The sequence below is a fragment of the Lemur catta genome, chromosome 3 (genome assembly GCF_020740605.2).
Source record: "Lemur catta isolate mLemCat1 chromosome 3, mLemCat1.pri, whole genome shotgun sequence".
NCBI lineage: Eukaryota > Metazoa > Chordata > Mammalia > Primates > Lemuridae > Lemur > Lemur catta.
In genome coordinates this window covers 20,311,414-20,325,137 of record NC_059130.1, presented here as the reverse complement: position 1 = coordinate 20,325,137, position 13,724 = coordinate 20,311,414, and the positions used below count along the sequence as shown (strand labels likewise).

The 13,724-nt window shown below is 44.0% G+C and overlaps 1 protein-coding gene across 1 annotated transcript in view; it reads right to left on the bottom strand.

Moving 5' to 3' along the window:
- PTGFRN (prostaglandin F2 receptor inhibitor) overlaps nt 1-13,724 on the bottom strand; it is a 71,205-nt gene that overhangs the window by 35,280 nt on the left and 22,201 nt on the right. The window contains exons 2-3 of the mRNA XM_045546912.1: nt 5,622-5,990; nt 2,771-3,184 (exon numbers count right to left, since the gene is read on the bottom strand). Of these exons, the coding sequence (XP_045402868.1) occupies nt 2,771-3,184; nt 5,622-5,990 (783 nt within the window). The remainder of the gene's footprint in view (nt 1-2,770; nt 3,185-5,621; nt 5,991-13,724) is intronic.

Genomic DNA, 13,724 nt, shown 5'->3' with positions numbered 1-13,724 from the left:
CACCACACAAAACACTATGATCAGAGACCCTGGAATCCTGCTGGAGTCACCTCTGCAAGGCCGTCAGCTTCTGGGTCAGTGGAGAAGTACTCAACCTGCAGCTGTGGGCTCTATCTACGGAGAAAATAGATTCTTAGACTCTACAAATATTGGCAGGAATGTCTCTTCAACTGTCTAGTTCACTTTGCAATTTTCTCTGTGCAAGTGGCTAAATACCTTGTAACATCACTAACCACAGATCCCACCCACACATCCTGGATTTGGGGGTGTAGAGAGCTTCATCATTTAAGTGGCCCTGTGCCATTTATCATCACAATATGATAGGAATGTAAGCTGCCAGCTATAGACAGTACAGGTGTTAACAAGAAGAGAAAGACCATCACTCTAGTGTGGTGGGGTTCTTAACCTGGGGTCTACAAAGATAATTCAGGGAGTCTGACCTTCAATGGGAAAAAAGTTCTGTCTTTTTATTAACCTGTACCTGAAATACAACATTTCCTCCCATTGTGAAAGTAAGCAACAAATCAGTGTAGTATTACCTGTTCCTGGGACTTCGCCCCTAGTAGAAATCACAGATATTTTCACATCGTATTAAAGTTGTTACAGATATCCTGAAATATTATTTATATTCATTGCTATATAGAAATTACAGTTGTTATTAGGTCTGCCATTATATCTTATTATCAATGTATTAATAAAGACACACAATATTACCACAAAACAAATTCATTTTAAAAATATTTTGATAACTATTTCAATATAATTATTTTCCTTTGTCATCTCATATACTGTATTTTATGTTAATTAATGTGTTAATTCTCAGAAAGGGTCTGTGGGCTTCAAAAGATCATCAAAGAGGCCCATGGCACAAAAAAGATTATGAACCCACAGTCTCAGGTGAGAGCCAGACATCATTTCCTGCCTAATAGGTTCAGAGTGTTTAAGTCTTTTAACTAGATGTTACGGGTTTTGTGGTGTTTCTGGGGGGAAAAAAAAAAGGTTTTACGACTGAAATTCCTCCATAAAAATGTAACTTGCTGCTAGGCTAAAATTCTTAACCCTTCTGTCTCATTGAAATAGTTGTCTGAGGCAAGCAGTACATCTGGAGTTTTTTTTTTTTCTTTTTTTTTTTTTTTGAGGCAGGGTCTCACTTTGTTGCCCGGGCTGGGGGGCAGTGGCATGAACATAGCTCACTGTAACCCCAAACTCCTGAGCTCAAGCCATCCTCCTGCGATGGTGTATGTCACCATGCTCAGCTAATTTTTAAAAAATTATTTGTAGAAACAGGGTCTTGCTATATTGCCCAGGCTGGTCTCAACCTCCTGGCCTCAAGTGCTCCTCCCACCTTGACCTCCCAAAGCACTGAGATTACAGGCAGGAGCCACTGCGCCTGGCCTGGAGTTTCTTAGGGCAGATTCCAGATAGATCACTTGTGATAAGGAAGGTGACCTGAGTTCATCTGGAAAGCAATTGCAGTAGCCTCTGGAGCCCAGACTGACGGTAATGGGTGGCTCCTCTCACTGATGGCCACAGTCCCTCAAGAGCCTCAGCCCTGCTTCCACTACCCACTTTTACCAGATCTAGCTCCTGTGTGGTGGTGTAAATGCAGGGTAAAGTGCTCAGGACAATGCAGCTTGCAGAGACAAAATACTCCCCCTGCACCTTGTCTCCTGCTTTCCTTCCCATCTGAGCAACAGAGTGGCTACACATTCACATTTGTGTTCAGGAAATGAGTCTGGCCAAGGTTTTCCCAGTTTTAAAAAAACAGGCAGCAGCAGCAAAGTACTCAGAGATCTGAAGATGTTGGACTCCCAGAAAGCCAAGGACATCCATCCATCATCCCCAGCAACGACACTGCCCTGCCTTGGTCTCTTCACTTTGTCTCTGCTGAAGCCTGAAGCTCCACGAGGCCTGGCTATGAGCCTCAAACAACTCTGACCCCAGGGTCGAGCACAGAGTTGAGCATGCCGTAGGCTTTCTATTAGTGCAGGCTGGAATCTGTATCGATGCTGTTGACAATGAGTCAACAATGGCTTGTTTTCCTTTTATTTTTATGTGTTTTAAAATGCCATTTGTATTTTCTTAATTACTTCTGTAGTTAGAGTAGGGGGGTTAAAAAGAAAAGCTGATCGACAGATGACATGACAAGGGACTTCTTGTATATACCCCAGGGCCGGATGCTCCTAGGGTATATATGACACAGGAAAGCAGGAAGAGGCCCAGCCCTACAGAGCTCCTCATCCTCTCAGGGATGGCTCATCTGACAGGATCTGAAAGACAGGCCTAGAGGATCCAAGTTAGACAGGAGGTTTCAGGGTGAGCCAGACACACACCCCAATAGCTATGGAGAAAGGCAGATCCAGGGACTCAGGAAACACCAAACAAGACAGAGCTAAGGGACAGGGTGTGGGCAGCTCCACCCCAAACCCCTCTGACACCAGGCGGACCTCATTCTGGCTGAGGGACTGCTGTACTTAACCTCTGGGTGAAAGAACTGCCTTCGTGCTGTGTGCACGCTGCAGCCTCTCATGCTGCAAATTCAGATAACAAGCCGCTGCAACGCGAAACTACAGACATGCAGCACAAAACAAACACCCCCCCCCCAAATTATCAACACCACCCTACTTCCTTCACCCCCAAAGGTAAGGCCTTACCTGGGAAGCACAAACAGTTCTTGTCAGAAAGCGAGGGAGCTCCCTGGCTTAATTCTTTACAGCGTCATTGTTCCCCAAATAACAGTGTCTGTAATACATCATTCCCAGAAGCTCACCTGTTGGCTGGATCACCAGGGTGGCAACTTCCACGGCCTTTTCTTGGATTTCTTGCCAGGTACCCTGCTCTGCAATCCACTCGCTGACGATACACCTGTAGGAGCCCTGGTCGGCGGACACCGCCCGGGACACGGCGAGGCGGTACGCGTCGCTCCCCACCGTGTCGAGGCGCACGTCCCCGCTGTGGTAGCGCTGCTCGTACCCGGGGCCCGGGCGGAACCTGCCCTCGTGGGTCAGCGTGAGGACGCTCCGCCGGGCCGGGCCGCGGTGCAGCTCCCACTGCAGCGCCAGGTGCGTGTGCAGCGGCGAGGCGGAGGCGGCCTGGCAGCGCAGCTCGAACGGCTCGCCCTCGCGCAGGCTCAGGCCCGGCGGGGGCTGCCCGCTGGGGCCCACGTGCAGGGCGTCGGCCAGCACTGCGGGGGGAGAGAGAGACAGCGCGTCAGCCGCGGGGACCCCTTCTGGCAAGGCCCCCCGAGTTCCAGGGCCTTCCGGCCTGGAGCCATGGCCGTGGCTGCGACCAGACACCATTTCCTCCTCCCTTCTCCTGTTCTAACGCCCACGTGGGCACGTTTTCCCGCTCTGATTCATCTGAAATCTCAATTGACTTTCTAACTTGAAAAAGGGTACGGGGTGGAGAAGAGAAGGCACTAATAAAACCCCATGCTAGAACTGGGTGGTGAAAACTGCCTTTGGGAGTTGTGCCTTGCAGATGTGCTTCTGCCAACCTTACGCAAGGTATTTTAGCCCTCTGTGCCTCGGTTTCCTAAAAGGGGGATGCCAACTGGACCTTCTTCACAGAGCTGACATGTGAGTTAATACAGTTAAAGAGGGCAAGTTCCCAGGACTGTGCCTGGCACTTAGCAGTCATGATAAAATAATTGGGTAGGACTGTCAAACAATCCTTTGGTTAGGACACAGGGCTTGAGTGGGGAGCCTGCAGAGTCTGCAGATAAGGTGATCTGCCAAGAGTTAAAGCAGCAAGATCCACAGGGGGGAAAAGGATGGCAGGAGCTGCCTGTGGCCCACAGCCTGGGAAATGCCCCAGAATGACTAGGGTGAGCACAGTTTATCCACAGGATAGGAACATGCCAAGGAAAGCTGAAGCCACAGTTATTTACTGTCTCAGGGCCTGTTGGAAGGCCAGCCACTTCTACAGAGTCTAGAAAAAAGGGACCAGAGATCAAGGAAGTATATCAGTGGGTGCAAATGATAAGCAATAGATACTGGTACTCTGGTAACCAGAGAGAGGGGCTCTACCAAAGCGAGGAAAATCTACCAGGCTTGTCTATGAACTGGATAGAGAATCCTCAGACACCACTATTCATCACCTCTTTGGTTTTCCCCCCAATTCCACCCTCAAAAACTAATCCAGTGTCTGAGAAGGGACTATTCTAGATAACATAAAAAATGGCTACAACTTTAGAAGGATGCATCCCAAAGACCCATCCCTACTACGAAATGAATATAATGACCTTCTCTTATATACATCAGTCTGTGAATCTGGCTAATACGTCTCAGTTCTCAAGGTCAGCTCATCTCAGCGCACAGATGAACAGAACAGTTTTAAGATCCATGAAGCTGAAGGCCAGACAGACCCTGGACCACAGGTGCACCTTCCAGAGGCTCCACTTGAGCAGCAGCCAGTCTCTCTCATGGTCATCCGGCTGCTTTCCTGACCCAAGAAAAGCCTCCCCTTGCTTCCCCTACCTTCCAAAGACTGGAGAAGAAAACAGAAAGGTGCTGGGGGTGGAATTCTCCTACTGCCTTCCCTGCCACTCAAGATGAGACTCCAATGGGAGACAAGGGTCTGATCTAATGGAGGTATGACATGTTGCATTATTTAGCTCCAAAGCAAGAATGACTTATGGGACTTTTTTCTAAGAAAATATATTCAGGATTTTCTACAGGAATAAGGAAGAGGTAATGGAAGAGGTAGATGTGATGTTTTAATGTTTTAATACCTACTTAATGGACATGGCTGTTTTATCCCCTCATCTGAGATATGGTAGAGTTGCACAGACCTTTAGAGGGAATAAATGCAGGAATTGACCCTTTCTTTTTATATCTTGTATGTTTTCTACTTTCCTGACAATTACATACATTCCTACCCAGACATAGATCCTTTTGGGAACAAGGCAGGGTACAAATAAATGCATAACTGAGTGATGATAATAATCCAAAAACAAAACTCGAATCATTCCAGATGTATAATGTGTGATTATTTGCATAGTTGGGTCAATAAGCTAGCACTGACTGTATCATTCTTTCCCTACACATACAACTTCTGCTGCAAAGAGGTACTTTAACCATGAAAGTCACAAAGACAGACATGAACTTTGAAGTATCTGTTATTCCCATAAAGCGAAACACCACTGTCATGAGCCTCCACTTCTTGCCACTAACCACTGAATGAGCACCTGCTATGGCATTGCTCTAAGGCTTTACACACGTGAACTCACCTGTCCTCATGGCTTTAAGGTAGGCATTGATTTACAGGAGAGGCAGTGGGGGCATGTAACATGCCCACGGCCACATAGCTGACAAGTGGTAGAGGCAGCAATCAAACGAACTGAGCACAGGAACCCTGGCTCCAGAGCAGGGCTCTCTACCACCCCATGCTGCCTCCAACTCATGGGCCATGGGATGGTTCAGAACCATGGTAGAGTGAAGAGAAAGGGTCCTGGTCACCTGGCCCATCCTCTGCCTTTAATCGAGTAAGACACTACCACTCCACTGGACAGAGGAGAAAGCAAAGCTCCAGAGGAATTAAGTCTCTTGACAAAGTCACCCACAGCCAAGCGGCAGAGGAAGGTCTACCCCCGGTTTGATGACCCCACGTGAGGACTGTACCTTTAACCTGCACTGTGTCCTCGTAGTTGCCCTGGACGGTGGCATCTGTGCTGGGGGTCGAACATTTGTAGTGACCTTGGTCTGCGGGCTGGACGTTTTTTATGTGGAGCTCCACAGCATCATTGGCAGTTCGCCTTAACAGGATATCGCCCCTCTGCAGCCGCTCCTGGTACTGCTGGGCTGGGAACCCCACTTCCCAGGTGCTTGCAAGCTCCACAAAGCTACTCCCCGAAGATGAGAAGCTCCAATCAAAGTTTTGCTCACTGGGGCCATCATAGTCGCTGACATTGCAGGGTATAGACAGTTCGGTGCCCACGACCCGGACCAGGGTCCCTGTGGGGACTCTCACCACGCGCCCTCGACACAGAGCTGCAATGACAAGAAGAGAAGGGCAGGTCTTTAATCATGGAAGGTCTTCCCAGTGTAAATGTGGCAAACCTGTGGATGCACCTACTCACATAGCAGAAATGTGACATCCAAACTGGGAAAATGTGTTTGTGCAGAAGGAGGTTAAGCCCATTCCTTATATTATAAGCTAGGAATATAACCCTAAAATAAGTACCTCTCACACAACCAGTTTCCCAGGCCGAGAGGGAGGAAGATTAGTAATAAAAGCAGGCTAACCATAAACCTGAATAACTTCTTCCCTCCCAATACTATTTAACATACGATTATCACTCAATGTGATGTAGAAGTATTTTAGGCTTTGTGTGAAAGAAAAGGGCACAGCTAATCAAGTATTTACATTTCTGCCCACCCTATAACAGCCCTCATCTCTAGAGACCATTGCCTGGGGCTCCTGAGACCTGATTTACAATGACGGATGCCAATTTTTAAATCCTGGAGCAGCCTGCTGATAAAATGATTTAACTCCTGTTATCTGACATTGCCTATAAATTAATTTTAAAATATGATGATTCTACCAAGTATTAATTTTCTATTTTCTGGCTCATTTCCTTCTTTCTATTCTTCACCCTGATCTAAATTCAGAATGAGGATGGGAAGCACACAGGGAGAGAGTCTGGCTGGTTGCTGGGCGTCATTAGGAACGCAGTGGCTTGCCGCAGGGGACGGGTCCAGCGGACAGAGCCAAGAGCTCACTGGCATTCCCTTCCCTGCACGTGCCTAGTTCACAGGCCTCTCTGTAGGGCCCTCAGGCACTGGCACCTGTGAGTCCTTTAAGATGTCTTCATTGCAGTGAAGTTCAGCACGATTTTGTAGCGGATTTACTACCTATATTTAGCATTTCAGTTTGGACCAAATGAACATGCATGGCTGCTTCTTGATGTTCCGTGAACTGTACACAGTAAGGTCCACAGCAGAAAGCATGGGCTCTGAAATCAAGGAGACCCATGTTTAAATCTGAGAGACCTCTCTTAGCTTTGGCTTCTTCAACGATAAAACGGGGCAAAAAGGCTTCAGACAGTTCATGAAATAAAATGCCTGGCTGAGAGTCTGCCAGGTAATAAGGGCTCCATAACATTATCTATTTTCAATTTTGTATTTTCATTTTCAATTTTGTGTTTTTATCATGTGTTGTGTGTAGAATCCTGTCCCCCACCCAAATTCATATGTTGAGGTCCTAGCCCCTGGTACCTCAGAAAATGAGCTGATTTGGGAATAGGGTGGTTGCAGATATAGTTACCTGTGATGAGGTCATACTGGAATAGGATGAGCCCCTAACACAATATGACTGGTATCCTCAGAAAGGGGGTAATTTGGACACAGACATGCAGGCAGGGAAAATGCCACGTGGAGATGCAGGCAGAGACTGAGGTGATTTGCCTACAAGCCAAGGAACACCAAAAATTGCCAGCAAGTAACCAGGAACCAGGGAAGAAGCATGAAACACATTCTCTCTCAGCCGGCAGAAGGAACCGACTCTGCTGACACCTTGATCTTGGACTTCCAGCCTCCAGAATCCTGAGAGAAGAAATTTCTGCTGTTTAAATCACCCAGGTTGTGACACTTTGTTGCAGCAGCTCCAGCAAATGAATATACCATCGCTACTTGTTTTTCACTGGTTTCACTCATGCTTTCCAAACTCTGTTGCCATCCTTTAGTGGTTTGTGAAATGAATTTACAGTGACTGTGACCAGCACGTGTCCTTTTTTAAATGAAATTAAACAGAATAGAAAATATTAGAGTGCACTGCATTTAGTGAGGTTACCCCTAATAATATTGTTTCATTATATTTTGTTAGGTAAATAAAGGTATGTGTGTACCAGATTATATATCTTCATTTGGGTCAGAGATAAAACAAACAAGTTGTGCAACACTGTTATAAAGCTATCTCTTGTTTTCTCCACCCATTATCACTTATTTTGGAGGGGAAGAAGGAAGTTTCCTTGTAAGAGAAGCAGTGATGGGGAACAGGGTGGGCCCTGAGCAGGGGCTGTCTGCCTTCCCCTCCCAGCCCATTTGGGGGTACGTCCAGGCAGAATTTCAACTTAAAAAGAAGCTGCTGACCCTTACACTACATCAGTCTCCTTAAAAATAAAAGAAAATTATTGGTACTGGTAACGCCGAAGAACCACGGGTCACATATCTGCCCACAGAGAATGGTAGCACCAAGCCCAAATATTGAGGAGTGCTGGAACATGCCACTTTCTTCCTAAGGCAACTCGTGCCCACAGGATGACACCTGTGACCTCAACCCTACTACTTCCATAAACATGCAGCAACCTGTGGCAGCGGCCCAGCTTTCCTCAGCTGCTCCCCGGATGGGGCTGACCTGCACGTCCGGTCCCAGGGATGGGTGCCGAGGCTAAAACCAGGTAAGTCAGAATTCTCCTGGCTCTCTTTTTGCTAAAGCTTCTTGGAAAGACACGGTTGCTTCCAGTGGAATCAAGGTTTTATGAAGATAAGGTACTCTGACACTGCACGGGCAGTCCTCCTGGCCATGGGAGGAAGCCATCCACAGAAGGACCCAGACCAACACCTGGACCAGAGGCAAGAGAGAGTAAGTGCACCGCAGTGACTCCATGGCAGCTTCTGAGCCACTGCGTCCAGCCATGCCTCCTCAACCATCCCCCACGTGTGTCCACACACACACCCCCCTCTTTCCCTGGACATTTCAATTTCTTGGAATTCCACTCACCCCCACTTATGTTTCTTGAGCTAATTTCTGTCACTGGAAACTCAGAGAGCATTGAAATAATATATTAACTACCCAGCAGGGACCAGCTCTCTGAAGCCATCATCACCACAGTTCACAAAGAAATTAGGTGATCATTTTTTTACATTTAATTTTCAAGATGATGAGATAATTCCAAATCTCCCAATGAGAACTTTCAAAAAGAAAGCATGGTGGTGAAGACCCTTCAAAGGCAACACAGTCTAGTGCCCAACCTGCTTGTGACCAAGTTTCCTTGTCTATGGAACGGAGGCCATAGTCACCACGCCACCTGAGGACTGTGTTAAGTAAGAATTCAATGAGCTAATGCACTTACACATTCACGACAGTGCCCGGCTGGTGGTAAGGGTCTGTGGTTACCTGCTAGGCAGGCTGCCTCTAGAATAAACCTGATCATAATCATCCACCTCACTTCTTTGGGAAGGTTTACAAAGGAATTTCCTAATGAGTAAATCTTTTCAACTCCTATCTCTGGTGGAGAAGGTGGCCAGGATTGACAGCCTGCCCACAGGGCCTTCAGCCAGCAGACTGCATCACTTGTAAGGTCTCTATCTTCATTCTTAGCTATGGGAGCTTTTAGAAACTGATCCAGCTCCTAGTCTCAACTCTCCAATCCTTCTTCCACATGGCTGGCAAAATCACCTTTTTAACACAAAAACCCAATGTCACTTCACTGATCAAAAGTCTTTAACGGCTCCTTATCGCCTTTAGAACAAAATCTACCCTCTAGCCACCCCCACCCACCACCCTGATTCAAGCCACCACCCCTGTCACCTGCATTATTGCAAAGGCCCTAACTGGTATCCTGGCTTCCACTCTTGTCCTCTATTCTCAACACAGCAAAAGGATCTCTTAAAAATTTAAGTTGGGTTATGTCTTACTGTGCTCAAAACTCTCTAATCACTTCCCATCGCACACAAATAAAAGCCCAAATCCTTACAGAGGCCACCAAGGCCTCACAGGATCTGGCCCTCTTTGTTTCTTGGACCTCACGTCTACTGCTTTCCCTCCACTACCCTCCAGCCATGCTTTCCTCCCACGGTTTCACCCACCGCAACCTCAGGGCCTCTACACATTCCCTCAGGCCAGAACACTCTCAGCCATTCTTCCCACTGGCTCCTCCATCAGCTTCAGATCTTTATTCTAATGTGACCTCTCTTAATGAGGCCTTTCCAGATCACCCTAATGTGGCACCCCCTCCATTCTTGCTCCTGCCAAATTTTCATCAGTTATCACTAATGTGTGTTCTGTGCACGTATATATTTTCACTATTACTTATTGTCTATCTCTTCCCTCTAAAACGTAAGTTCCATTTTTGTCTGTTTTGTTCATTGCTGAATGCCAGTCCCTAGAACAGGGCCTGGTACATGGTAGCTGCTCAATAAATATTTGTTAAATGAATAAATGAATGCAAGACATGCAAATATTCATGATTTGGCTCATGGCTACTAGTCCAGCTTCGTCTCCTACCATTCTTCCATCCTCTAGTGCTTATATCTAACAAAACAAACCACCATTCACTTTCTGGAAATGTCATGCTCTCTTGTGCTCCACGGCCTCTGTTTCTGTGCCTCCTTCACCTGGAATATTGTCCCAGCAATCTCTCCATCCTCTTACAAGAGGCAGCTGCAGCACCGCCTCCTCTGTGAAGCCTTCCCCATCTCCCCTGGGATCACTTAGGTACTCCTTCCTCCATGTTCCAACTCAACCTGCAAAAGTACCTTCAATATTGGCTATGTTATAGTGCCGCTGGGAAAAGTAAAGCAGATATGAACAGATGCTTGAAAGATCAAATTCTAATCTGAAAAGATATAAACCTGAGCAGTGTCTTGCATGCAGAACTGAGATGTCCCCTCATCCATGCAAATCAAGATTTTAAATTTTGGTAACAGAATTTCAACTTGCCACCAGCAATCTGGTATTTAGCAAAGATTTCCTTTAATATTGCTAAATAACAGCTAATTATTTTTAAAAATAAATATAACTTGTAGAAAATAAAGCATATGGCTCTTTTCAAATCAAAAAGAATATCTACAAAACCACATGTTGCCAACTTTTGTCAAACCCTTCTGTAACAGTTGATAACTGAGGGGAAAAGAAAATTTTCCTATTTTACCAATTTCTATCAGTGTTTCAAATTAAGAGTCCCAAACACTTCTGTATCTGAACTGCGTTAGCTTAGCTTCCCATAAAAATGTCTTTAGGTAACAATGCAAAATTATGGCTTCATTTGTTTTCAAGGGTCAATATAAGAAAACTTCAAACAAAAACCATTTTCAGCCTTAAAAGGACTATTATGGACACTAGTGTTTTGTTCAATGACACAAAAATCTATATGATAAAATTCCATTAAAATTTAGTACCAGAAACAAATACCTTTTGATGGACCATTGTACATTCTTTCCCCAGAAAACAAGAAATATATAGGTTTTTCTTACCTCTCAGGCCAGTTACCACAGCCTCAGAGTACCTCTGATACTCAAGACAAAATAAGGGCACTTTAATGTAAACTTTGTGCAGTGATATTAAGGTTTCTATGCCAATTTTTTTAGTAATCACAATTACTAAGTGGCCCAGCATCACGTAGCAATGCCCTGATTAGATTAGACCCACCTAGACAAGTCTCAGAACCCTAAACCTTCCATCCTCCACTGCCATTGCTTTCTATTATAATGCCAATTTAAAAAAAAATAATAGTTTGCCTAAGCCTAAAAAAAAAAAAAAACTTCTAATACAATTTTCACTGCTAAATTCATCTCTCTTCACTAAATTCATGTTTCCTTTTGTTCCTTGGCATTAAGGAAGATCAGTATTAAATATGATGGTCAACTATGGAAACCATCTGTAGTTTAAATTTCTAATAATTACCTCCTTCCTCTACCTCTATATCTTCCTCTGCTTTTCTTACTGCTCCTTGTGCTTTTGATCTGTTACCCTTATGTTAAGGTTCTTACTGCATATGTATGTGTATTTCATTATAAATTGCCTCAAATATTGGGGAGGAGTGAGAAGAGTATAAATTTCAAAAGACCAATCATTGAGATTTCCACTTCCAGATTTTTGCTTTCTGCTATGACAGAGTAGCTTGTGTCAGATCAACTCCCTCAAAAGACAGATAAACGACAAGAAAAAGCTAATTGAATGCACTGGTGACCAATCAAGGCAGCCAGGCTTAAGGGGCCAGCATCATAGAAAAATATACAGGTGGGCTCAACAATGTCCACTGCTTTTTCTGTTGAAATACTGGCCAATTTTTAAGTGGTACAGGCCAGAAACCAAGTAGAAGTTAGTAACTCAGAGCTTCCAACATCTTATGGGGCCAAAAAGACAACAAATGAAGTTCAGGGACACTAAGAAAGAGTTTGAGGAGCCAACATCCTAAGAAAAAAGGCAGTAGCAGAGAAGTGAGCCTAACATACTTCATTGCTTTTCCCCTCAGGGCAACTGACATTATGAATGACATTGAGGGGTGGGGAGTAAGTGGCTGAGAAGCTAAGCAGAAAATAAACACTAAGAGGCTGAAGACCAAGCAAAGTTCTCAAGGATCTCACAGAATGAGGAAACAAAAGAAATAATTCTGAGTCTACAAAGGAAGGTGGACTGTAGTAAACACCAGATTTACAACCCTAGAAGGACTATGCCCTTGGAGTTACAGCAAAGCTGAAAACAACAACTAGCTCTTGACAAAATGGAAATCCAGTCTCAAAGCATCTGAATTCCTCATCAGATAAAGGTGAACTTCTCTTCATCTATTGGCCTGCCAGGAAAAAAGTAAATCTTCTTAGATAGAAGATAACATCAAACAGAGTCTCTATAATTTTTCAGTGTTCAGTCAAAATTAGTGGAAAATTCCAGATAACAGAACCAAATTAGTAAAAACAAAAAGGAAAAAACAGACAACAGAAACAGACCTGCAGGGATCTAGATATTGGTGTTATCAGACATGGCTTTAATGACAATTCATTTACTGAAGAAACAGAAAACAGGGTTTCATCCTCATACTCTAATCTATTAAAATAATCTAATTGAAACTTTAGAACTAAAAATATATTATCTGAAATTAAGAGTTCAATAAATGGGTTTGATAGCAGACTAGATGCAGCATAAAAGTTATCTAAACTGAAGTCCACAGTATAAAAAAGGATGAAAAATACAGAAAAGAATCTATGAGACACAGTAAAAATGTTAAACGTGTATCTTAGAGGCCCAGGAGGAGGAGGAGAGAATATAGTAGAATTAGGCAGAATTAATTTTTGATGGGAAAATGGCTAAGATTTTTTTAAAACAATAAAAGATATCATGACACAGATTTAAAATGAGCTATGTATCATAACCAGAATAAATACAAAGAAAAGCACACCTAGGTAAATCATAGTATTAATAAAACTGCTGAAAGGCAGAGAAGGGAGCAGCAATTCAACTGACAGCCAACTCTCAACAGAAATGACACTTGTAAGACAAAAATGCAATGACATCTTTAATGAAAGAACATAACTGCCAACCTAGAATTCTATACATAGAAAAATTATCCTTAAACAGGAATGCAAAATAGATATGCTTTCAACCAATTCTCAACAAGGGAAAGAGAACTGCACCAAAAAAAAAATACCAAAGGGAGTTCTTCAAACAGAAGGAAAATTCTGTTTTCCATGGAATCATGGAAATGTACAAATGAACAAAGAAAAACAGAAAGGGTAACAATGTGAGTAAACCTACTGAATATTAACTATATAATACAATATTAATAACGATTTCTGCAGTTCAAAATATATAATTAAAATATATTAGAATAGCACAAAAAGTGAAGGGAGGGGTGGAATACATTGGAGCTTAAATGTTCTAAGGTCTTTCATTATCCTGGAAGTGGTAAGAGGACCACTAGTAGACACTAATAAATAGGTTAATAATGCATGCACTGATCTCTAGAGTAACCACAAAAATGAAAAACTGATAACAAACTAATGGGG